Source organism: Xiphophorus hellerii, chromosome 12 (genome assembly GCF_003331165.1).
Source record: "Xiphophorus hellerii strain 12219 chromosome 12, Xiphophorus_hellerii-4.1, whole genome shotgun sequence".
NCBI classification, from domain to species: Eukaryota; Metazoa; Chordata; class Actinopteri; order Cyprinodontiformes; family Poeciliidae; genus Xiphophorus; species Xiphophorus hellerii.
Window position 1 is genome coordinate 13,175,621 of NC_045683.1, and position 23,614 is coordinate 13,199,234.

Below are 23,614 nucleotides of genomic sequence, written 5' to 3' on the forward strand. Positions count from 1 at the left end.
TATTTTGTCACACTTATGGTCTACATAATGAAGTATATTGACCACTAAAAAAAGCACAATTTGTGTTTTATTTCACAGATGTTCAAATTCTTCATTTTTTCCTAAAAGGAAATTTCACAAAACACTTTTGATTTCCTTTATTCATAGCCTTGTGGTTCTAAAATTCAGAAGTGAGATGATGTTCCTGTGATTGCTAGTAAATCAGAGCTCCTGATATTCTATATCGACAAAAACAAAAAACAACAACAACAACAACAAAACCCTGATTCTTTCATTTACCATATTCTGAAAAAGCTTATTTTATTAGACCCAACATCTGGGTTTATTGCTAACTTCTAACATTTGAAGTGGGCGTAAAAGTTGTTCTTTATAAGCTCTGAAATAAATGAACGCTTTATTTACAGGAATTTAAACTATTGGTTCGACAGAATGTGATGATGAAAGGCTAAAACGCTGAAAAAATGTGAAATTAGGGTTGCTTGTTAATATTTTTAGTTTTCAAAGCTAATGGACTACATTGCCCATCAGCCAAGGTATACGTCATATCCTATCACGAGTGAAGACTTGTGCTGCATTCAGGGCATCTTTGGTATACTATGGCACGGATTTCCTAAAATTGAAGTCGTTCACAAAATTTTGACACTAACGCACCACCTCTGTTAAAGCTCACAACATTTTCATTGATACATGTTATGCAAAGTTATGCAAGGCATACGTAAGCGCACATTATCAAACAAAATACAAGAAACGCTCATAATTAAAAAAAAAAAAAAAGTAAAGACGAGTTGCTTTTTTCCCTTTTTGGGGAAATTTCTTGAACGCCTCAAATGTTGAAACGGTTTAAGTGAAACAGGGAGGAGCTGGTGGTTATTATCGCGGATGTGAACACATATTTATGCACTTTGGTGAGTTAATTTATTTATTGTATTGGATTTTAAACCATTATTACTATTGTGGAATCTTAAATAGATCATATTTTCTCATGTTGCAATGCTTCTTGACCGTAAGTCAGTGATTTTGCTTTCGAAAGATGGGGCCTTGCAGATTGGCCTTATTAGCTTCGATAGTAGCCGCAATGCAAATGTGATACAATTTTTCATCAAATCAGTAAAATTCATAGTCAGTCTTTATAACGGAGATGATTTTTTTCGGTTTTGGGTTGTCGGTTGGAGATTTAATCCAGTGTAATAGAACCGCTCGGCTTTTGATAAGTAAATGCTAGCAGCCACGTAGGATCATGCTAGTTAGCAAATGGTCATCATGTGTTTTCTGAACATTAGCAGGAAGCTGGTGGATAAAAATTGCATGCATACATATACTAAGGCCCGGTCAGGTTCAATAAGCAAAGTTATTCAACTTCTCTTTAGGAAGACACATTTTTCCTGATTTTACGGTAGTATCATGATAATAAAAACTATTAGCTATGCATTCTTCTTTAATATTTATTTGAATAAGCTGTAAATAAAAGCAGCTAGAAGTAAAAGAAAATGGCTTAGTCCAACTTAATTTACATTGTTAGAGGGACGGAAGTAAAGCACAGAATACATAAAATAATAATCATTACGAAGATAAAATTAAAAAAAAACGAACAACATAGAATATGAACAAGGCGTGATTTTAAAACAGACAGTGAAGTAGCCTGTTTGATGTGCAGCTTTAAGTCGTTCCACATTTTAAAAGCATGCAGATTATAAGCTTCCGCTTGTTTCAGGCAGACTCAGCAGCTGCTTATCAGCTGACATGAATGAGCAGGAGGGAGTGTTAATAGTTCAGCAGCTCGGAAAGGTAGCAAGGGGCAAGACCACGGAGAGCTTTGAAAACAAATACAACAATTTTAAAATGAGAGGAATATTCTCATATTACCACCACCAAATAATAATAGTAATAAGAAAAAAAAAAACATCCCACAGCAATTTAGGAATTGCTAACCCACACATAAAGTGCCTGTAAAGTAATCCAGTCACCTATGAAAGCATAGATTACTGTCTCAAAGTCCTTCCTAGATACAGCTTTCTTTATTTTGGCCAACTCCCTTAACTGATAAAAAACTGGACTTCACAACCATCCTCATCTGACCGTCAAATTCAAGGTCAGCCTCCACTTCAACCCCAAGTTTACTAATGTACTGTTGCACCTTGACTTACTTATCAAAACTGCTTTCTAAATGTTAGGTTAGGTGTGATGAATATCTCTGTTTTCTGTTTAATCCTGTTCAGAATCAGATGGAGGAATAGGGCCTGTGGTTAGGGGTGTGAGGGTGAGCTGTGCAGCACACCTGACTCAGTTTGCCTGTCCCTCATAGTGGGACAAACTTCTAATTACTACTAATTCTAGGTTAAAAACTGACATTTTTTCAAATTTGACATTTTTAATTTTTGTAAAGTCATAGTCTGGAAGCAGTGAGGCTTTATTGCGCGTTTTGTTACGTCATATTATGTTGTTGATAAAATTTACTGACTGCCTCTCATTGAGGATTAGAACAAAGAACCTGTTAATCCTCGTTTCTTTCTTTTTTTTTCACAAAGACGTTTCTCAAATCTAAATTCACTTAAACTGGTTGTCAACATGTGTAACTTTGCCAGCTTGATTCTCAGGTGAAACCAAACATTTGAGCACACAGACCGACACTATTTAATTTGCAGTTAATCTCAACAAGATACAGATTATAAACATATTTCTAGTCATGCTTTGTGTGTAGATTTCCTGTTAATGAATAAATCACGGTTCTGCTTATCTATAAACTGCTTTTCATTTATTTTGTTGAGCATATTTGGTCATTATACAGAGTCCTGGAAAAAAGTGTCCATAAAACATTTTTAGATTTTTGTCATGAGACTAACATTGACTTCAATGTGTTTTACTGGAATTTAATGTGATAAACCAGCACAAGATGGTGCATAATTGTGAAGCGAAAGCAAAAGATTCCATGGTTTTTCAAACATTACAACAAAACAAAAGTCTGAAAAGTGAGGCTTGCATTTGTATTCATCCTCTGTAAATTAACATCTGCAAGTCTTTGTAAGCATGTCTTTTAATAGCTTTGCATATCTAAAGAGTGATATTTTTGCATATTTTTCTTTGCAAAACAGCCAGACTGAAAGAAAGGACATGCTCACACACAAATCAGGGCTTTCCAACTCCAGTCTCCTCGGAAGCTGCTGTGTGAAAACATTTGGGTTCTTCGCTGCTCCAGTGTTTAATTGATTACTGCGGAGGCTTGATAATGAGTCAGTCATTTGATTCAGGTGGATTGGGGCAGGGATGCATCTGAAAATTGCATTCGGTGTTAAATTTGGTGTCATCTAAGATCACCTTCTTCCACATGCTTGCATGACTGAACTGAGCTCTTAGCACTGAGCTCGGCATATTGCTTTATAATCTAATCCTGCTTTAAACTTCATTTGTGCACAAATTTATTTATTTTTTCAATTTTTGATTTTACTCCTCTTAGTGATGTGCTACTTTATATTTGTCTATTAATGAAATCCCAGTAAAATATATTAAAGTTTGTTGTGGAAAGCTGATTATGTGTATTTGTTGCTCTCAGCTGTTCACGGTCGTCTCTGTTTCAGGTTTGAGTTGACGCTGGCCGTTGCTGAGCAGGATGATTGATGTGCGAGCATGGGCAGAGTATGTTGTGGAGTGGGCTGCCAAAGACCCCTACGGTTTCCTCACCACCGTCATATTGGCTCTGACCCCTCTGTTCATCGCCAGCGCGCTGCTGTCCTGGAAACTGGCCAAGATGATCGAGGCACGTGACCGCGAACAAAAGAGAAAGCAGAAGCGTCAGGAAAACATAAACAAGGCCAAGAGGAAGAAAGACTGAAGGCGCCGGAGGAACGGGGGGTCGCGATGGAGGGATGAAGGAACCGAGCGAGCTCGTCCCAGCCCTACTGTCAACATCGGGCTGCTACGCCTCATGTCCAAGAGGAAGGACGCTGGCCCCTTGGACTTGACAGTGGACAGTGCTGTCCCTGTGGGACTCTGGTCAGCGGGAGCCCGGTGGTCCTCTGGTTCACTTTTTCTACAGAGATCTCTGGTTTTATCTGTGCAGCAGCTAAAACGTTGCATTCCATATTAACATACCTGGTCTCCTGAATTAACCTGATAATAATAATGATGATGATGATTATTGGAAGATATATTGTATCAGTTACTTGCTACCAAAACTCAAACTTTCTGATCAATAAAATGTTCATGGTTAATAGAATTAAATGCCTTTAATAATTGGTTCTTTTGATCCTGTACATCACAGATCTGAATGAAGATATACTTTGAAAAATATTTCTAAATAAATCCAGGTGGAGATAAAATCGAGAGGAGCTTCCTGTATGTGTTTGACGACGGAGATAATTTTATTTCTGACTTTTCAAGGTTCTTATACTGTGTTTGCGTTAACTGCCATGACCACTCTATTGTTATTTTATTTTCTTAAGGAGAATATAAAAAGAAAACCATTTTGTATCAAAGGATAGTGAATGAATTAAATTATCCCCATTTATGCATCAAAATAAATATCTTTAACCTTTATCTGAATATCAAACTAAAAAAAGGTTCTTACTTAAAAGCTGTAGAAGTGTTTGACAGAAAGCGATGGCAGTTTTTAGTTTTGATATATGAAAAAGGAAAGAGCTTACATTTGTTGTATTGTTTGACCTGTGGCAATTAGCAGAAAATATTTTGATCTCTGATTGTATTCTGAGTTTTAATTGAGCTAAATTTGGCCTCTTGTTAAAACCCTGTGAACTCGCCCTTCGATATTTGTATCACAACAGCTATTGTCTAAAAAGTAAACCAGAAAACATCTTGAAGATTGAATATGGAACTTTAAAACAGAAGATTTATAAGAACCTGTCCAGATGGCTTAAGGACAAGCAGCTGTAATGGATAGATGGATGAAAAGCTTTCAAACAATGAATATTGGAGAAATCTAAACCTAACAATATTTAGTACAACCACCCTTTGCCTTCAAAACAGAATCAGTTCTACATTTTTGCACGGCTTTTGGTTGTTCCAAAACCTCATTCAGACGATTCCAGTTCAGCAAAAACTTTAATCAGCTATCAATTAAAATCAGGTTTGCTGAAACCTGCATGGCACTTTGTCTTGAGGACCAGTGCTGAAAAACACTGCAATATTTCATGAGTTGTTCAGCTAAAGTTAAATTTACTTAATTCTAAATGTTTTAACCCATAATATCTTGATATAAGCAACTATTAAAACATTCATGTTTTTTATAAATTGAACTGTCCATTTCATGCTTTTAGCACATTCATTTTGCACATCAGCTGCTTTATTTTCGTGATATTTATTTGTATTAATTGCCCCTGTCCTTTTTGTCATTATAGCACAGAAGCCTATCAGTTACGATAATAAAGGGGAAACCAGACAATGTTTAAAACAATTTTATTTTAAAAATCCAAACCTTTTTTAAAATAATTATTTCTTGCACTTGTCTTTAGAAACCAAAACAGCGAGGTGTGTATCTGTTGTCAGTTTTTAAGTTGGCAAACTTTATTTTTGTATCTTTAGGCAACATTTCTAAAAGAATACATGCATCTCCAACTGCAGTTATTTTTCCAATTGGATTCTCTGTTGAATTTTGACAGAAATCTGCTGGAGTGAATGAAAGGATTGCTTATGAAATTATAGTGAAATATTATTGTATGTTCTGGTAGTAGAAATGTGGAGACCATTTGTTTAAATCAGATTTATCAATATAATTATACAACTGCACTTGCCCTGATTTGATCACTTTGGTAAATCTCATTGTGTCTGTTGTGGTTCGCTGTCCCTTCTTTCTGTTTTTAACATCTATAAAGCATTGTGTTGCACCTGAGTGTAAGAAAAGTGCTCTATAAATAAAGTCTGATAGAATGACTGATTCTATCAATCAGTTTTAAAGTAAAATCACACTAATTTTTTTTCAGACTTTCTTTAAACCTAAAAACAGATCATTCTATATTTAGTTAAAGTCTTCAATTTGATAACAGAAACTCTTCCATAGAAGAATTTCAATCCTAAACAAAGTACTCACTGCTAACGTTTGGACTGTATTTTACTTTGCACTGCCTCATGTCTCAGTCTCTGTGGAGGTCTCGAGCTATTTCTTTGACGTGGGCATCCAGGAACCGGGCTGGAACTTGTTTGCAGTGCTGGTTGGCTCCTCGCTGAGCTCCTCCTTGCCAAAGACGGCGGCGGATGCGTGGCCCTTGGCCACAGTCCTGGCAGGAGTCGCCACTAGGCCTTCCTCATAGTCTTTAGCCTGTAGTGCCAGATCTTTCTCCTCCAGCTCCATCGCCTTCAGCTTGACCTCGTTCCTCTGGGACTCGTGCATCATCAGCTCCTGAGTAACAAACCACATATGTTTACGTTCTTTACACTGATTATCAGGAACGTTTAAACACTTCTAAAATCTTATAGAAATAAAAAGCAACGTAAAATCACTTTCACCGTCTCGGAATGTAATGACGTCTCAGCTGATAACGACAGGTCAGGCAAAACATTATGAACACTGACTGACGTGTGAAATGAATTAGACCGATTCATCTTGACACCTGTTAGTGGATGGAATATATAGGGCAGTAATGTTGTGCTCAAAGTTTCTGTGTTAGAAGGTAAAACAGGGAATGGGAAGGATGGGAGCTGATATGGAGGGTGGAGAGTTCGCAGTCTGCAGCGATTTGTATCTATCGAGAGTAAAGTCCAAACCTTGAGAGATCTGGGCTGCTTTAGCAGCAAACCTGGGACCTACAGTGTATACGACAAAGTCATAATGTCATGCTTCGTAGGTGCATAATAAATACATTCAGACTGATTAAATAAGGAAATTATGAAGTAACTTTGATTTTTTTTTTTTTTTTTTTAGTCTGTGGGTTAGCACTGTTTTGCAGTTGCTGCAGTTCACGGGCAGAAGCAATCCCTATTACTTAGAACGTTACTACTTTAAATAGGATACAAGGCTATCCAAGATGTTTACGTCTCTATTTTAGGAACAAAACTAAAGTTTAATAACCTGAACATTTCAAAAAAAATCTTATAACTTTTTGTTGTATGACTTGGAAAAAAAATATTCATTAAATGCAAAAATAACACATTATAAAATAAATGTAACGTTCCTTGAAATTTTCTTTTGACATGACTCAACAAGTGCTACTATTTATTTTAGCTTTAATTCCCATTATCATTCTAAATATAAGAGCAAAACAAAAAACTCAAAACATCTGGCATATGTATCTTGACACTATTCATTCATTTTCATCATAAAACAAATATCTGTGTTGGTTAAAGTGCTGAGCTTCCAACTTCTAAGAAAATGAGAGCACAAAAACGCTGCAGAAAATCAGAATAGTGACCACAAGATAACTGGCCAGAACATTCAAATGAAAGCAATGATAGTCTCCCTCCTTAATGAAGAACCTCTCTTTATTGTTGGAGCATCTGATTCGCACTTGTCCAAATCAGAGAAGTAAAGTTTTAATCCAGTCCTTGAATGAACAGCTGTTTCTGTTGAGGCAGAAGTGCAACTTTCCATTAACCTGCAGCGACATAATAACCGCTGCTTAAAACTGTAGCACTTGGAACAGATTGGTAAACTGAAAGGACAGGAGGCATTTATACTGCATTATCGGAAACCAATTTAAATCCTGGAAACGCTTATAAAATGAACAGTCCACTGGTGGAATAGTTACCCACTTGAGCCCTGCATCTAGTGTTCACAGTGATGTTAGCCTTGCCCTGGCTGCGGGAGCCAAAGAGGAAGGGAGGACTGGGCATGATGCTGTTGTGTGCTGGCAAAACTGAAGGACTGGAAAATAAAAAAAAAGAAAAAAAGAGGGAGATCTATGGCCAAAAAGACCTGCTTTGGGGAGGGAGACAAACATACTGAGCTGCTTTTCCAGCCTGTTAATGACAGGATTTAATCCAATCAATTTATGTCGATTTGGACCAGGAAAAGAGGGAGCGTGACAAGGGGCAGGGTAATGTGCTGGGAGTGGAGCCTTGGCCGCATCGCCGCCGTCCAGCTGTCGATGGCAGCTATTGGGCAGAAGTAAGGCAGAAAATTGGAAGAGAATGTTCTGGCAAAAAGAAAGGCAGGAGATGGCACTGGCTACTGGCAGGGACAGAGGACGGGGGGGACAGAGAGAGTGCCTGAGCACCGGCCTTCCAAGGGATTTCCTATAGGCCCACATTTTCCCAGCCAAATAATTTCCAGCATTCTCGCATTTAAAGAGCAATAAACCCAGAGAGAGGAGCAGGAGTGTGTGTGTGTGTGGGGGGGGGGGGGAACAAAAACTGCACGCTTTCACCATTCCCGTCTCAGAGAGTGCCAGAAATAAAATACAAAAAGCCGAGATGGAGGCTTCTGTTGGAAAAAGAGAACGTAAACTGGGACACGGTGTCAGTGAGCCTCCTTGTTTGGAGGCTGTTTCTGCTCTCAGTCTCACCATCAAGGCACTTCAGCTGCTGTTTATTTTAACACCTGTCCCCTAAAGTTCCTGGATTCAGTACGATAAAACAAATCAAAGCTTTTTCTTTCCAGCTTTGCTTCTTTCGTTCCCTTGGAACTAATCCCCCAGAGTCCAACCATCAGCACAGCGGGGAAACTGCGGGGTGGGAGGAGTGGGGAGAGTGTACCTCGATGGAGGGAGGCTCCTTCCGTCTACCTCGGATCCAAGCTGCAAGGAGAGAAGAGAGAAAGAAGAAGAAGAAAAAAAAACACAAGAGTGAGAACACCCACACGAACATACGCTGCACAAACAAAACCTGCAGTCATATTTAAAGGCTGCAGCTCCGGCATCACTGAGGAAGCCTCCATGCTTGCTGGGGACTGATACGCAGCTTTTGATTTACTTGGTCTCGTTTTATCTGACTTTGTAAACCCAAAGCGCCCAGAACTACTGTGCCTTGCAACAAGATTCTTCTTATAGCTTGAATGTTTTTTTCACATTTAGTGGACAACAAATGTCTGCGTTTCATTGGGATTAGATAAGACGTTCCAACACAAAGTGGCTCATAATTGTGAAGTGGAGGGGAATTTATAAGCTTAAACTTTTACAAATAAAAATCTGAAGTGTGTTGTGCAGTTGCATTCAGACTTCTTTGAATCAACACTTTGGAGAATCATCTTGTGTTGTAATTTACATAATGCTCTCCTGTCCTAGCCGGCTAGTTTAGGGTGGCCATGTCTTGTTAGGTTTGACGTTGTACTGTTTTGGATGATAAACTGATCAAACCTTTGAAACAAGTTCAAAGTTTAACATTTATAACACATTCCTGCCTTAGATGTCACCAGAGCTTCCTCCCTGAAACAGTCTGCTCCTGTTTCTCCACATTGCTGTTATTCACAGATGGACTTTATGTATTATGAAGTTGATTTTTGAATGCAGTTGGTTGAACTGTTTTTCTATTCAGCTGCGTCAGAGTAAAAAGGAAGTGAACACAAATACATACCACACTGTCCAGATCACATAAAAAAAAAAAAAAACATTAATCCATGTTTATCAGCTACAAAAACTCCCCAACCAAAAACATGAAAATTTGTAGATGTGAAGTGGTGTAATGTGGAAAATTATTCAACTTTTTAAAGAAGTTTATAGTTCATGATAAATACAAGACATCCGTTCGGATTTTGTGTTGGCAGAACAGGGTCAGCGAGACATGTCCATCGTCCTTGATCTTCAGATTTTAAAGCACATGCTGTGTCACTCCTCATACACACCTCCATCCCTCCCTCCACTCCTGAGCAGAACTCTCTCCATCACATCTCTTTTCCCTCCCTCTGTTGAGGAAGCGCTATTCAGGCTGAGCTGGCTGTACAGCAGAGCAGGTTAAAGGGAGCCAGAAAAAGAGAGAGAGAGAAGGAGAGAGAGAGAGAGAGGGAGAGAGATTTTGCAACTCTTGCTCCAGCTAGCATGGGGATTCTGGGCCTCTTTTATCCATTTCTTATTTGCATCCTGATGAAAATGCATGAGGGATGGGGCGAGGCAGGATGAGGGGGTTTAAGGTGGATAAAGCCAGTCTGAGACACAGGGAACAGTTTGTATCCAGTTGTAAGAAACACTTTTTTATGGTACGGTTGTATAACGCCAGCAGAAGGCATCTTTGATAAACTCATTCCCAGCCCCCATTCCATCTTGCAAGATGAAGGGAGAGAAAAAAAAAAGAAAACTATTGGATTAGCCAAGGTCCCAGAAGATGAAGCCATGGATCTGTCATTCTCTTTTATTTTAGCTCCTTTTTTTGTTTAAAATTAGTGATAAGTACAATATGCGGCACAGATTCTGTAGCCCAAACGTACCTTCCCACTCTATCGGAATGCTGCCCTCCATATATTCATACTCTGCAGGATTGGCTGCCTCCACCATCCGCTTGGCACGGATCTGCCTCCCTGGAAAGGGAAAAAAAAAAAAAGTATATAAAAAATAAAAAGACAGCAAGTGTGATTTGATGGAGGCGCTCGCCAATGTTGCACACCAAATGCAAAGGGAAATAAACACAAAGTAGTCCAGACACAATGTTCTCCAGACACACAGACAAATCCACGCGGGGATGACAGCGCTGTGACAGGCCATGGATGATTACCTCGCGGCCCTCGGGCCCTTCTCCTCAGATCTCGCTGAGTGGCTCCAAATCTGGGCTAAGCCTTTATGCAAATGGGCTTTTCCTTTAACCCAACCAACCACGGCCCCCCTCCACCGGCTACCTCTTCCAATCACAGCGCCCTGGCTAACAATGCCCTCCAAAATCAACATCAAGCACAGCAGGAGACAAAAGAGGTCAGATATCAGAGGGAACAGCAGAGGCACGAGCTGCTTGGAATATTAAGCGTTCCTTCTCCCTATCTGTATACAGCACGACGCTCGCTGGCAGCAAGGCCACTGCCAATTATTTTGGTCAAATCTGCTGATTAGACAAGTTTGGACTGGCACACAGTGACATGGAGACGGTGACCGAAGGAGGGGAGGGGGAACCACAGAGAGACAGGAGAAGAAAGAGCCCACTTTTTGCCAGTGTCGTCTTCACATGAGTCGTGTTCAGAAATAACAAGTTCTGTGTTTCCATAGTTTCTCTCCTCACAGGTAGTCAGATGTCTATCTGAGAAAGGACGAGGCGATGAGGGAGGAGGAAGAAGCAGGGAGGCAGCAAGAGTGAGAAAGAGAGAGAGCGTGATGATGCATGGCAAACATGGCTTGAAGAAGAAAAATGTATGGGCAAAGAAAACAACACGCTCCAAAACACAGACAATCTGTCAGGATTCCATCACAGTCTCTCCGCAGCTCACTGGACACAGGACAAATGGATGCAAGCAGCGCCTATGCGCACCGCAGACTGATGGCCTTAATGTTTACTTCAGCCATAACATATAGCTCTGGCACTGGGATGGATAAACGATGGCCCTCCAAAGTGACGAAGCGAGTTCTGTTCACGGCCCTTGGTTCCCCATTGAAAATCAGCGCCTGTGTGCTGTTCTGTAATTATGTCTTGTGAGGATGATTCTTTTCCACACTCCATCCAGTCCGTACAGTAATCAGGTCAGCTAATTAGGCTAGTAATGCTTTAGTTCTGCCTTGGTTCCCACTAGGTTGTCACAAAAGGCCCCTCGCAGGCTCCGGCTCAGCACGCAGATGGATTTCGCCGATATCCAAACACCAGATTTCACCTGTTCTGCTAAACTACAGCAAAAAGGAGAAAAATGAACAATGTGATCCTTCAATTAGCTAGCAAAACCCAATCTTAGATGTCTCTCGGGAAAATGCTTCCTTGAAATTCTCCCAAGATGGCACAGCAAAGACAACTGCCTGCAAACAAAAGGCTGCGATTCTCTAGGCAATACTAACTAAGGCGTTTAACAGGTATGCTAATTATAAACAGATCATATCCATATTTGCATCAGGAGTGGGTGGCAGCAGAATGAAATGGAAAATTGCATTAAAGTCCCCACATGCAATGTGCTTAGCGAGCTAATGCCTAAATAATAAGCATAAAGAGAGGAGCTTACCTTTCTCTGTCTCCTCTGTGTTTCTCCCTCCCCTCCCAGTCCTCCCTTCCTGTTTGACGCCGACATGCTTCCACTCCTGTAGCGATGATTTTGCAGCATGACTAAACCCCACTTCCAGTACAGGTTTTATCCCTGGATTTTAGTGACAAATACTGTTTGTACATCCATTCTGGATCCTCCCATCATGTTTGTGATGGACAAACAGTGTTGTACAAACAGTATTTATTGGGATTTGCATTTTCCCCAACCACAAAGCTGTGAGTTGGGAAAGGCTTAATACGGAGTTGGGTTTATAAAACAATATTGGGTGCTTTCATATCTTGAGCTCAACCAGCAGTGTCTATAGTTGATAATAAACTGGAAAAGGTTTTCACAAAAGGTAGCCACAAGTCGTGTAAAGGACACGGCAAACATGTGGGAGACGGTTCTCTAATCAGATGAGACAAAACTGCTCTTTTTGTCCTTTCATGCAAACCCCCCCCCACCAAAAAAAACAAAAACACTATACATCAACCTGAAAAATTTGTCACAATGGAACATGGTGGAGGAAGCGCCATGCTGTGTAAAAGGTAGGCATAGTTTAAACAAAGATAAGTGTAGCTAAACTGGATTGGAGGGCTAAACTGTCTTGCTGGAAGGTAATCCAGCAAGACAACTGGCCAAAACATCCTGAGAATCTTTGCTAAGTCATAAAACTGAAGTTCATAGAAGCTCACCATTCAACCTGCCTGACCTTGAGATGTTCTGCAAAAGAAAGATTTTGCAAAAAACTTTTTTTCCAGATATGCAACGCTGATAAAGACGAACCTGAAAAGACTTGCAGTTGTAACTGCAGCCAAAGGTGGTTCTACAAAAACAATGACGCAGGGGACTGCATACAAATGTACACTTGTTTCAGATTTATTTGTGAAACTTCTTTTTCACAGCTGAGAACTACTTTCTGTTGGTCTGTCACACTAAATCCCAGTGAAATACACTGCTATAGCTTGTAAAGTGAGTCAGTTAAAGGGTTTTGCACATCTTTTCATCTATCCACAACTTAAAAAGTTACTAAGGTCAGACCATACTGTAATGAGTTTTTTCAAGGTTGCTTCCCAGAACCAGTGAATTTGCATTTAAAGGTTTTGAAAACAGCATATTACAGATTTCATTTTAAATGCAATTACAGAGGAAGTTGTGCCCAGGATTTTTAAATGTGGCTCACTGAGTTTTGCCTCTTCGTGTTTCTGGATCACATCTGATTAATCAAAAGAATCCAAAATCTAATAAATGAATAAATTTTAATACCTAAATATTAATATTGCATGTTTTGATGGTAGAATAACTTCTTCCTGCCACATCCAGTCATCAGTGTGTAATCTGTCTGCTCCACAGTTCTTTCTCCACCTTGAGTAAGACACCCAGAGAGGTATGAAGAGGTGTTAGGAGCTCACAATCTCAGCGGGCCCCCTTGTGACACGTCTGCCTTCTCATCACTCACTAGGGGAAAGCCTATTTACTAGTCAAATACACACCTGTACACACACACACCAACACACAACTGGCTAGAGAGCAAGGCAGATTAACCTGAGGGACAGGAGCGAGGACGCTGCCTCTTTACCGTGAAGGACGAACGCAGCACCGCCTTGGAGAGGAGGGGGAGGGTCCAGCGGCAGGGAGGAATGAAATCCCACGGCATAAATATTCATGAGCCATCTCACCTGTCTGAGCACAACTCATCTGTGAGGCTGGCTGTGAATCCTGGGGGAGGGGAGGGGAAAAGGAAGGCAGGGAGGGAGGAAAGAAGGAAGGATGGAAGCGGAGGAGCAGGATGGGTGAGGGGGTTGCCGTGGCAGCCGTACCTCAATCCTTCCCAATCGTTAAAATAAAACATGATGCGCTCCGAGGGCTGCTCTTTGAACCCTGAACACACCCCACTAAACTCCATCACCTGCTTCAACACGCAAACCCCTCACTCCCCTTTTCTCCCCCCAACAATCTCACACATCAGCTCCCAGGTGAGTACCGCTGGGGGCGGCCCGAGAGGTTGTTCACCTCCACAATGTCATCCCCGGCATCTTCATGCCATCTCTTTTGCTGCGTCTTGTTTTTTTGTGTGTTTTTTTTCTGGCAGAGAAAGATGTCAGGGGAAAACACGTCGCTCAACAACGGCGGAAGACATTCCTTAAAACACACTCTGCACCAGACCACAACAGGTGGACTCTGTCACACCCTCCCTTTATCACCGCACTGACATCTACAGCTTAAAAACACCGTGTTCATTTGTGTTGTACCAGAATGCAACATCCCACTCCAATCAGACCTTGCTCACCTAGTCTTTACCCTTGTCATCGTCCAACTGGCACAGCTCTCAGACATAACCTTTACCAGATACATAAATTACCTTTTAGATGCAAATGACCACTTCTACTGAGGAACACAAACAACTCGATGAAGAAATTTTCTTGCAGGACAGAAAATTTCCTGCAAGAATTTATGTCCTGAAAACTGCAAGACAGAACATTTCTTGCAGGGAAATTTCCTGCAAGAAATTTATGTGTAGGAATTTGCACAGCTGGAATTCCTGTACAAATTCCTATATAGCTCACAGGAAGAAAAATACGAAAAAAAACCAACCCTACAATAAGGGACTGTTTTTTAAGGAAACTGTTGTAAGTACAGGAGTTCATGATGCTTTCCAAAAACGTGGTTTGTTCCTGTTGCTTCTTCTTACACCATAAAGCTCATCAGCACGGCCACTTTGGCGTTTCATAGGCAGTTGTGATAGTTTCCATACCAAATGGAGATATGAGCGGTCCTTTCCAATTTGTCAACAAAAAAAAAACAGTAAGGAGAAAACATTGGTGGGGCTGAAAAACTTTGGGATAAAAGAACAAAAAAATTACTGCAGGACTTGGCAAGTTGCATCAAATTAACAGATACTTTCTGTGATGAAGGGGGCATGGTCAGAGACGAAACTAGAAACAAGCAGCATGATTGGCAAGCACTGCTTACATGACAGTCATTCTGTCGCAAACTTGGGATGTTATGTGTTAACATTTTAAAGTCAAAGGATTGTGGTCCAAACTTTATGACATCTAAAACTGTCTAAAAACCTATAATTTCCCATAATAAATTAAATAGGTCTGTATAACTTTAGGAATTATTTGTTCCCTAAGATTTGCTTTGATTTTTATAAGCTGCTTCCTTAATAAACTTTTGTTGACTCATGTTTATTTTTAATTCTGTCATTAAACACACACACGGTGACGTTACTGTGTGGTAATTAACATATTGCTTAGTTTGACACATTTTTCTGAATGGGCTTACACGCTTTTTAGTTTTACTTGTCGTAGTTTTTCTGACTCACCCCGTCTCGTACCCGCTCACTTTTCTCGGGACTCCGGTTAGTTGAAATGGCGCTATTTATAACCTCGGTGGAGAGGGGCGGGCCAAGGAGAACCGAGGGATTTAATTGGATAAGTCCAATGTCCGTCAATGAAATCAACCAATGGGCTGTCGCGGTCGATAAGAACTATATTTGATGTACTCATTGTCTCATTGAATTCAATGAGAAGGTGTGTCCAAACTTTTGGTCTGTACTGTATATTTTTTTGTTAAATTATAACAGGCTAGGTCCATCCTATATGCATCAGTCTGTAGTCCAGTCAGCCACTCCTACCCTGGACAGAAGTTCAAACTGAATGCAGCTTTTTTGTTGTTCAAATTGTCAACCCGCCACAGTGGCGGGCACGTTGCTCCAATTTACACGCCACTTCATACTTTTACCCGCATTTGGCCAGTGGCGGGTGCTAATTTCGACCCCTGGATTAAAGGCCTCTCCAAACCAAGCTCCTGGGCTGAATTTCAACCCCGGCTTGCTCTTGACTAAGTATATTTTCTGGATCTAGACTCCTCTGAATCACCCACTGATTGAGTTATTTTGACCATTTGGATTTCCTGAAACTGTAAGCAGCAATTTCCAAAGTGAAGAATGAGGCAGCAGTTTTAGTGCATGTTTGTTATAATATAGTTGCATGATATGAAGAAAACAGTGCAATTGTGATATTGCAAGGGCCATATTGGTTGTGATAAACTCACATTTTTCTCACTTGGCTCCTGCTCAGGTCTGGTTGTCCAGAGCAGTCAAAGCTCATCCAATAGACTAGATATACCCTAGTAGTATGCCGAGCGTGAATATGTTAAATTGCTTGCTGATTGTGATTACTAATGGACACAGTGATCTAGAGATAAGCACTGATTTTAAATATTGTGCAACTTTTTTTTTTTTTTTTTAAAAAGGGGAGAAAAGTCTAAATAAGAACTTTTAGTGTTAAAAGCATCCATCTGCAATGTCACCATCTCTCAATAGAGAGCAGCATTCTCAGCCAGACGGGGAAGGTTTTGGGCTCAGTGTTGGGACAAAAAGAGAAGCAAAAATAAAAATAAGCCTCCTTGACAGAGCGGGCCTGTCAGGTCGCATTCAGCCAAGTATATTTATCTCCAGCTGAGCCTTGTGTGGGGAATGGGTGAATGCCTGTATCATAACAGACAGCCTTATGAAGATGGAGAGATCCAATGAGCATCACTGATACATAGGGGTGACTGATGCACCGATAAGGACACCCTCTTTCCTCCCTCCCAATCTCTTTTCCAGGAGGGGAAAAAAAAATAATCATGGAAGGCATGTGTGAAGCCTGTAACCATGGTTACCCATTATACTGAAGCCTAGTGATGTGGGATGAGGTTTAGAAGGAAAATGCCAGTCATTGTTTTCCGCCAGTTCTACAGAGAGGAGGAGCTTGAGCGTAAAGTAATGATCAGTTTAATTTATCAGACGCTTTCCTGTTTCCAAAGAGGTTTGAGCAATTTATGATAGAATTGTTCATTTAAAATACAAACACCAATTTAATCTGTTTGTTACCGTATACCTAAAGGCGGGCAGACATAAAGGTGGCAGTGATCCTTTGGCTCGCTCTGTCTGAGACCACCCATCCTTACTAAGTTACTCACCAACTCCTAAATGGCTTGTAAAAGGAACTACGGTAAGGCAGGAAGTCAGAATCCTTTGTGAGGCTTTGGAGCGGTCTGGAACCCCCTTTTCTTTCCTTTCCTCCCTCCACACCTCCTCTGAGGCCCATGTGTATGTTGTTCACAAACCTAGCTGTCCACCCCTTTCTGTTCACCTCCAATCCTCCATGCTCCCTCCATTCCTTTCCCTCCATTACATCTTCAAAAACCACCACTCTCTCACCATTAACCTATCGCTACCACCTCTCTTTCCCCCTCCACATATCCACCTACTCATTTTACCCTGTCAGAAATCCTCCTTTCACTTTTACTCCATCCATTCTTCCCTCCACTCCACTCTATAATTTCACCCCAATATGTCAGCACCTTCTTTGTTCTTTGTCACTCACTCCATGTACGCCATCTTCTTTCTTCCACCCTCCAATAGTTTCCCCTGGTCTTATCTTTTCTCCTTTCCTTTTCCACTTTGCCTGATTTCGCTCTGCCTGTCTGCTTTATTAAAATATTCTGACTTGAATAAGCAGTGGCAGGCTCCAGGAGCCGTCTGCTGCTGTGCCTTACCTGTCTGTCAGTCTTCCAGGTTGAGTTTCTGACCGACAAAGAGTCCTCGGGTGTCAAAACACATCTAGGCTAGCAGAATATGATTATTTTTACATTAACGCTCTGGTTCCTTTTCTTTGTAAATCATACAGTAAACATAGGATAGAAAAAAGAACAAAAAAAACTTAATAAATTACATTTCTGAGTATCTTATCGGGATTTTATATGATATGCTGATACAAAGTAGACTATATGTCAGTATATATATTAGATTAAAGTAGGCTGACTAAGTTCAAGCTCAGTCAGCCTAATTGGAGAGCATATGTAAATATCAATTTTCAACTGGCTTTACCTTCATCAGTATTAAACTTGCTGTTGCCTTTAAAAGGTTTTCTTTATAACTGCTATGTATTCACCTCTATCTGTTTTCTCAACAGCTATGATCGGTTTCCCTGATTCCTCTGAATAAATCCACACAAACACCATGTTGCTACACCTGCCATGTTTCACAGTAAAGATGGAGATGTCAAGGCGTAGAGTTAGTTTTTTTTTTCCAAATAGCATTTTGCTTAAAGGTTTAGTATTCAGTTCAGGAAAACTGGACAGTGGAACTGTTGGTAACGGTGCTGCCTTGCCAGGTCCTGGATTCGAATCCCAGTCTTTCTGGGATGTGTTGTTCTTTCCAGGAACTCTGACTTCCCCCCACAGTCCACAAACATGACTGTTAGTTAATTGGTCTCTCCAAATTGCCCTTAAATAAGAGTGTGTGTGGTCGTTTGTCCTGTGTGTCTCTCTGTTGTCCTGTGATGGATTTTCGACCTGTCCAGGGTGTGCCCTGCCTTTCTCTCAACAATAACTTTTTTTTCTTCCCACCCTTTCATAAAGACATAAAGATTTCTGGACTGGACATTTAACAGACTGATTCAATTTTGTTGTGCTTTCTTGCTAAATGACGATATAGGAATTCTAATTCTATCAGCATCACCATACAGTGATGTCTTGATAGGCAATGCCAGACTCTTTACATTTTAAGATGACAGATTGAACAGTGCGGTGTGAGACATTCAAAGCGTAGCACTTTGCTTATAGCATAACCCAGCTTTAACCTTCACCACAAATTTATCCCTGACCCTTGTCTTAGTGATGACCTTTGTGGCCCTCTCAGAATATTTGGGCAATCAGAGGCAGCCTGAAGGCAGTTGGTTGCACTGGATTTTATTTAGAGTTTCTAATAGTAAATAGGGCTTAATTTTAAAAAAAAACTTTTTTCTTGGGGAAAATAATATTTGAAAGCCATGCATGGTTTTACATTAACTTCACCCTTTCGCACAACTTTATGTTGATCCTATTACATGAAATCTTAATAAGTTCCATTGACATTTGTTGTTCTAGGGTGAGAAAATGTAGAAGAGTTCCAACGAGAACGGAAACTCCTGCAAGGCACTGTATATCTCCAGCTGCACTGCAGATAGGCAGCAGTTAATGGACCTCCAAAACACTTGAACCCCCATTGCTGGATCAGAGCCCACTTGGGTTGTTCCGCCATTGAAAATAAATGCGGCCACTCTCTCATTTTCAGCATCTATTTCTTCAAATGCCTTTTTAATGAACAAGCGAAGTCACTCCATGATGAGCCACAAGACACGCATGCAAATACGCTCTTGGCAGGGCGCACAGAGCTAGATGAGCTAGACCCTATAATGATTAAAGAACCTTCATTTAAACCCCCACGCGTTGCATCGCCGCTGATCAATTAGCATGATTTACAGTGGCGGTTCTGGACACTGACGCTCCTGTAAACACTGACTCGGTGTCCTATGGCGGGATAGACCTTCCTTCATCACACCCAGGGGATGACTTGTGGCAGAATGAACAGCCATTTGGACCCTTGTCTCTTTCCGCTGTGAGTCTTTGGGTGGAAATATGAGGCTTGAATCAACGCTCTGATGACACACAGCCATCTGTTGTTGTGTTAAGTGTGTTAGGGCATGAAGTGGGGAGAAAACACACAACAAATGATATTTTTCCCCTCCCTCCCCTCTACTTTCTTTAAAAATACAAATTTGAGGTGTGCAGCTGCCATGGTGCATTAACAGATGCACTAATGCAAAAGAACACACCTCCTTCCTCGGCCCCCAAGAGTCGCCCCGTCCTGAAAATAGCAGAACTGAGTACGTTTTCACTTCATAGAACCAAGCTGGGGATACTAATAAATAATAGACAAAGAGAGAGAGAGGAGATAGTGATAGGACGACAAGTCAATGCTTCTTTTCTCTCCAGCATGCGTGGCACACCTCTGAAGAACCTCTGAATCTCTTCCATTCTCCACAGCAAAAGAGGACCAATAGATTAAAACTGCATGGCACACACACGCACACACTCACATACACACACAGCTAAAACGAACAGCGCTAAAAATACATCCCTTTCACTGAGACATGAAAGGAAACTGCCTTTCCCCTGTCCGGTATTGAGCAGCCATTGATTCCAAGACAAAGGCTACACCTCCTCAAAGAGGTAAGAAAAAATAGCAATCATACAGGCAATTATTTTCAAATGTGCCTGCAGCAGCCGATAATGTCAGCGTGCCTCTCACTTCCCTAAATAAAAAAAAGGGAAGGGAAGGGAAGGCGGGCGTCGGGGCTCCGGGTCTGGCTACTGAAGACGAATGAGCCCATCCAGAGAGCGCTCAGGCTTTCATCTGGGCAGCGTGACACGGTGCCCCCATGCAGAGTGAGGCAGAGCTGGGCCTGGGGGACAGACGCGCACGTAAAAAAAGACGGGGGAGAATATAGATTCTCAGCTCAGCACAGTGAAAATGGCGACAAGGCAAAGACCTTCTAAGACCAGTGGCCACATTGTCAGCAGCTCTCTTGTAGGCGAGACTCACAGGAACCCCGCAGCCTGCAGAGCAGCTCTTTCTGTGAGCTCTTTAAAGCTGCTGGACCAGAAGCCGAGATTCGCTTTCCGTCACTCTCTCTCCCACTATAAGTCCCCGTTATACCCATGCCCTTTCATTTTGATGAGGAGCAACATCTGAGGATAGGGATTTAGAAGGCTCTCTGCTGGGTCTATCTCTCTGTGCTAGTGTTTTGAATAGAATCTTTGCTGGACTTACTTCAAAGGGGGAAAAAATGTAGAGGCAGAAGTACAAGGGGAAGGGCAACAAATAAAAGCACAACCCAAATAGAAGTTGTTGAAATCAAATCAGACAAATGCACATAAAACAAACAGAAAAACGTTTTTCTATCATGGCAGCCATTATAGCCCTAACACGCAGTCTACCTCTGGCTCATAGAATTGCTTACGCCCCAGTTTTCAAAAGTTAACGGATGGAGAGAGGTAGAAAATGGAAGCAGCTAAGCATGGATAAATGTGGAGAGATGGACAAATGGGTAGACAGAGCAGGGAGACAAAAGAGAGAGAGAAACTCCTCACCTATTTCGAGCAAAACTTGTGCGCTTGAGTGAAAAGCCCTGTGGTCTGTGCCTCCAGGCCCTGAGCCCATGCTTGGCCTATCAGTTTGAGATCAAAAGCTAGCTTCTGCAAGACATATGGACTGAATAATGCATATGATTTAGTTCCACAAGGTTGAATGTAGACAAAAGGATGCAACACTTGCTTTCTATGTTTATTATAAATGTAAATACAAGCATTTATTTGTGCCCGCCTGCTGCTTAGACTTGTGTTTATCTCAACAGTTTTTTTTTATTATTATTTTACATAGACCAGCTAGCCTATCAGCAGTTGTGAGTCTTAGCGATGGGACAGTGCATACATTACCTTGTAAGCATGCTAGAGAGCAGCTTTTCTGATGTCTCATTTGAATAGGTTGACAGGCAGAGGTGGAGGAGCTGCCTTGTAATGAATTATAAATACGATGCGGGTGAAAGATTCCCCCGCAAAAACTGCTGAGAAAAGGTGAACCAAAAAAATAAATTAAATTAAATAAAGTCACGTTCAGGCAGAAGAAAAAAAAAAGCAGAAGCTTAACCTGCAAGAGGTGGATCCTTCCACAGCAAAACAGACGATGCAAAGATAATGGCTTCATTTCTTCTGCAGGGAATGCATTCATGTCATTCTCTGTTGCTCTGACAACAGAGCAAACTCCACTCAATCATATTAATTATGGCAACAACATTTTCTTCTAAACTGGCTAGAAATGGATGATTGAAAGATACAAAAGCCCTGCTCTTTCACTTGGGATTTAAAGAGTATGTACAGTGTCTTGCAAAATCATTTTTATGTGATAAAGCAACACAGAGTTGTGCAGAATTTTGAATCAGAAGAAAAATAAGATATTGCTTTCCATATCTATTTATAAAACCAGGACTGGTACGCATGGGCATCCGACCATATTTCGTAGATTCTGTTGTGATCACAGCGGCATGTTCTTTGGGGTGTATCTCTACTAGGTTTGCACATTTGGAGATGGAAATTTTCTCATTTTTCTTTGAAAAACAAACAAACCTGTGTCAGATTGGATGAAGACCGTGAACATCCATGTTTAAGACTCGCAACAGACTCTCAAACAGAAAGTTTGAGAATCTATAGTTCCTGAATTTTATTGAGGGATTTTTTTTTTACCTTAATATGCATTAAACCATTTCATTATAGCTTTGAGTTTATGTTTAGAGTTGTTGTCTTTGCACCTCTTTTGAAATATCTAAAAGTTGCTGCCCTGCACCTGAAGAGGAAAGCACTCCCAAAGCATGACACTCCAACTACTGTGTTTCACACTAGAACTAGTGTGTACTAGCTAATGTACAGTGCTGTTTTTCTGTAACACATATTGTTCTGAATGTTTAATTTTGACCTCACTTGACCATGGCACCTTCATCCACATGTTTGCCTTGATAGAACAGCTGTATTTATGCGGCTGTATCTATACTGACACTGAGTGACTTTCTGAAGGCCAATGGTTGTGCTGGATTTTATCTAAACCAAAATGGAGTGGATTGCAATCGTATACTGCTTTTAACTTTCTTCATTTATGGATTGTTTTGATGACCACATAACATTGTCCTTCCATTTCGCAAATTTAGCACAACTCTGTGTTGGTTGGTCACATAACATTCCAATAAAATTCATGTTTTCAAAAGGAATGAATAGTTTTGCCAGCCACAGTGGATATCCAGTTACTTTTAAATGCATTGTCTTGTTTTTGAAAATAATGTAACAGTCTAAGCTGCAACATATCTCAAACTACAACAAAGAACTCTATTAATGCCAACAAACATTCAATCACTGTGTTGTGGTTGGCATGATCAGTGTCTTTAAACTCAATTTCAGTTTGGAAAGACTCACCCTACTTCTCGCAATAGAGTTTGGAAGCCCTGTCATATTCCAATGGACACAGTTCTCCTGAATGGAGTGAGTGATACCAGGTTTCAGCAGGGCCTCCTTATAAATAATAATCAGACGCAGAACTGCCGCTTGGCTGCTATTTGGACTGTTCCACCATCTAGCGGCGATAATTGAGTACTACAAAGGTAAAACGGTAAGGACAGAACGATTCAGGGCAAGGGTAATGTCATAATCTACAGTAAACAAGAGAACAATACCACGTTAATGCGAATGAAGAACTTAGATATCAACAATTGTTGTTTCCAACTTCGTAAGAATTAATTGAAAGTTGGATAATAAAAACGGAGCAGAAACTACAGAAGTTTAGGTAACAGAGCACGACCTACATTGTATGATTCGGTGTCAGGGCGTATTAAAAACTTTACCGAACGGTTTCCAAAGCTGACTTCATATGTCTGCATGTGTAAGTTTTACACTTGAAATCAGGACAAGCTAATTTTAACAAAAGTGTTGATACCTGTCCACGTCTTCTGTTCGGGAATAGAGTAATATTTATTCCCCAAGTGATCTGTCCCGACATGTTCACGTACTATTCCAAAGCTTCGCCGTAGGAGGCCAGCAATCCTGCTCATTTTTGGAGGACACCCCGAGAATTCTGGAGAGCAATGGTTTATCTGGTGACAGTTTTCTGCCTTCTCGTACAGCTTCACTAGCATCCCGTTTCGTGATTGGTCAGCCACATTGCTCCAACCAATC

General features: G+C 40.8%; 2 protein-coding genes across 2 annotated transcripts; one reads left to right on the forward strand and one right to left on the reverse strand.

Annotated features, from left to right (window-relative positions):
• Window positions 1-793: 793 nt before the first annotated feature.
• smim15 (small integral membrane protein 15) lies at window positions 794-4,317 on the forward strand. The gene is made up of 2 exons (XM_032577743.1): window positions 794-905; window positions 3,573-4,317. Exon 2 carries the CDS (start codon window positions 3,605-3,607, stop codon window positions 3,824-3,826), a length of 222 nt encoding a protein of 73 aa, XP_032433634.1. The 5' UTR covers window positions 794-905; window positions 3,573-3,604; the 3' UTR covers window positions 3,827-4,317.
• Window positions 4,318-5,583: 1,266 nt separating this feature from the next.
• ndufaf2 (NADH:ubiquinone oxidoreductase complex assembly factor 2) lies at window positions 5,584-23,589 on the reverse strand. The gene is made up of 4 exons (XM_032577742.1): window positions 23,376-23,589; window positions 10,301-10,390; window positions 8,638-8,678; window positions 5,584-6,346 (listed from the first exon to the last, which is right to left on the reverse strand). The coding sequence occupies exons 1-4, from the start codon at window positions 23,572-23,574 to the stop codon at window positions 6,104-6,106; spliced, it is 573 nt and encodes a 190-aa protein (XP_032433633.1). The 5' UTR covers window positions 23,575-23,589; the 3' UTR covers window positions 5,584-6,103.
• Between the last annotated feature and the right edge of the window lie 25 nt (window positions 23,590-23,614).